At 23.8% G+C, this 2,002-nt stretch overlaps 1 protein-coding gene across 1 annotated transcript; it reads left to right on the top strand.

The window, feature by feature from the left end:
* The first annotated feature begins 222 nt into the window (after window positions 1-222).
* LOC115033352 lies at window positions 223-1,730 on the top strand. The gene is made up of 2 exons (XM_029485727.1): window positions 223-270; window positions 930-1,730. Exons 1-2 carry the CDS (start codon window positions 226-228, stop codon window positions 1,479-1,481), a joined length of 597 nt encoding a protein of 198 aa, XP_029341587.1. The 5' UTR covers window positions 223-225; the 3' UTR covers window positions 1,482-1,730.
* The last annotated feature ends 272 nt before the right edge of the window (window positions 1,731-2,002 follow it).

Below are 2,002 nucleotides of genomic sequence, written 5' to 3'. Positions count from 1 at the left end.
ACAAAAAATTTTTTAAAGTGATACAGAAATCTGTTGATTATGGCTTGAATAAAGATGATTTTAACGAAGAGTTCTTAATTAATCATTGTGATACAAAATTTGATTTATATGATAATAAACTAGCATTAGTGCATCCAGCTACTAGTACATTATTTTTAACTGATTGAGTACAGAAAAAACATACAAAGAACTGCAATTTAGCTCAAGAGGATGCATGTTGATAGCATGAAATGCTCAGACTATAGACTCATGATTGGAATCACAAAACCGGTAAATTTAAAAACTTAAAGTAAGAATTAGTCAATTGTACTGTTTGTCTGCAAGTGATCTTTAAACTTGAAATCTAAAATATTTTCGCCATCCAACTCATTACATATAATTCCGTTATCTAACTGTATATAAAATGTCTTGCAAATAAAATCCATACCTAATTTCAATAAATAAAAAAATGTATTCAGGGAAATTTGCATGATACCATTTAATTCTACAAGTGTAACTCACTTTAACATATATATTATAGTAGGTAACAGCGTAGGTTAAATACAGTATCGGTATTATATACTATTTATACCCTAGAGTAAATACTAATTATTAATTACTCTATGATTTAAGCTAAATAAAAATAATTTTACAGTATTCAAAGTGAAAAGTAATTTAAATATGGATTTTTGTTGAGTATAAAATATATTTTTTGTTTTTATCAGAAACTCTTTTCTATTTATTTTTCTTATGGTTAAATAACCATTTAAATTTTATTTAAATAAATCTGATCTTTTAAATACTTTAGTATTTAAATTAAGCTTTTTAGTGCTATATTATGATTGTAAATACTATTTTTTTAACTATTTTATTACAAGCTAATTTATTTATTATATCTTATTTGGCTTATAAAAGAAACAAATTCACCTTTATTATATTTTAATTTTCAGAAAAAAAATAATTTTGAAGCTGCAGAACATTTAGCAATTCTTCATCAATTCAACGGATGTACGGAAAACAATAGATTAAAGATACCATTGTTGGGGCCTGTTACTCAGTTCAAGGCGATCGGCAATTGTATTGGAGTAGAAAACAGAGGACCTACAACTCCATTTATCACATTGAAAAATAATTCAGTCTTAAACACGTTTTGGCTTGAATGCGATTCATTTTCATTTGACTGTACTAGAAACTATATTTATTATAATGTTAATCAAAGTATATTACAGTATGATCTCTTAAGTTCAATGTTGTTCGAAGTTGAAGTGATACAAAAAATAGCTGTTAATGCAATATCAAATCTTTTTCCTCTAACACATTTAAATGATAGATATTTGTTAGTAAAATCGATTCTTCCAAATACATATGAAATATTTGACGTCAAAGAACATGTTTCTATTAAGTCTATACGATTAACTCCAGGGTATAAATTAGTTCATGTGGGTAAATTATCTATGATATTCTCTAATTCCTGGAAAATTTTATTGGTTGCATTTAATTAATTATGTAATTTTTTTTTTATACATGTATTATGATTATTGTTTTAAGCTCCATTATAATGCAATGCTTATTGTAAATGACGTTTTGTTGATTAATTTTGAATTAAAAATATATATGTATATATATTTGAAATCATAAACTAACTAAATGCTTTTTTTCACTATGATTGGGTAAACTTACTATGATTGTATTCAATAGGATAATATAGAAATTTGTAGCATACTATACTCCGGCTCACAAGAAAAGTAACCCGTGTTCTGATTATTTTGTGTTAAACTTAATATTAAATTTTCATTTGAATAAAATTGTAATATTTTTTTCAAAAATGTTGCTTTTTTTTATTATATTCTAAAAAAATGCATTTTATCAACATTAAATTTACTCTACAAAATAAATTAAACACCATTACTGATTGTCATAATAAATAAATTTATTATTAAAATGACTGTTAATACTTTAATGTTGTTTAAAATTTATTTGAAAAATGATTGTTTGAATATATAATTTAAGTTTATATATATTT

This window comes from Acyrthosiphon pisum, chromosome X (assembly GCF_005508785.2).
Source record: "Acyrthosiphon pisum isolate AL4f chromosome X, pea_aphid_22Mar2018_4r6ur, whole genome shotgun sequence".
Taxonomy (NCBI): Eukaryota; Metazoa; Arthropoda; class Insecta; order Hemiptera; family Aphididae; genus Acyrthosiphon; species Acyrthosiphon pisum.
The sequence above is the reverse complement of the archived record's forward strand: the minus strand, read 5'-3'. Positions and strand labels throughout refer to the sequence as shown.

Coding starts and splice junctions, on each gene's coding strand:
- LOC115033352 (XM_029485727.1), top strand. CDS start 226: ATGAAATGCTCAGACTATAGACTCATGATTGGAATCACAAAACCG. Junction 271..929: donor TGATTGGAATCACAAAACCG/GTAAATTTAAAA, acceptor TTTAATTTTCAG/AAAAAAAATAATTTTGAAGC.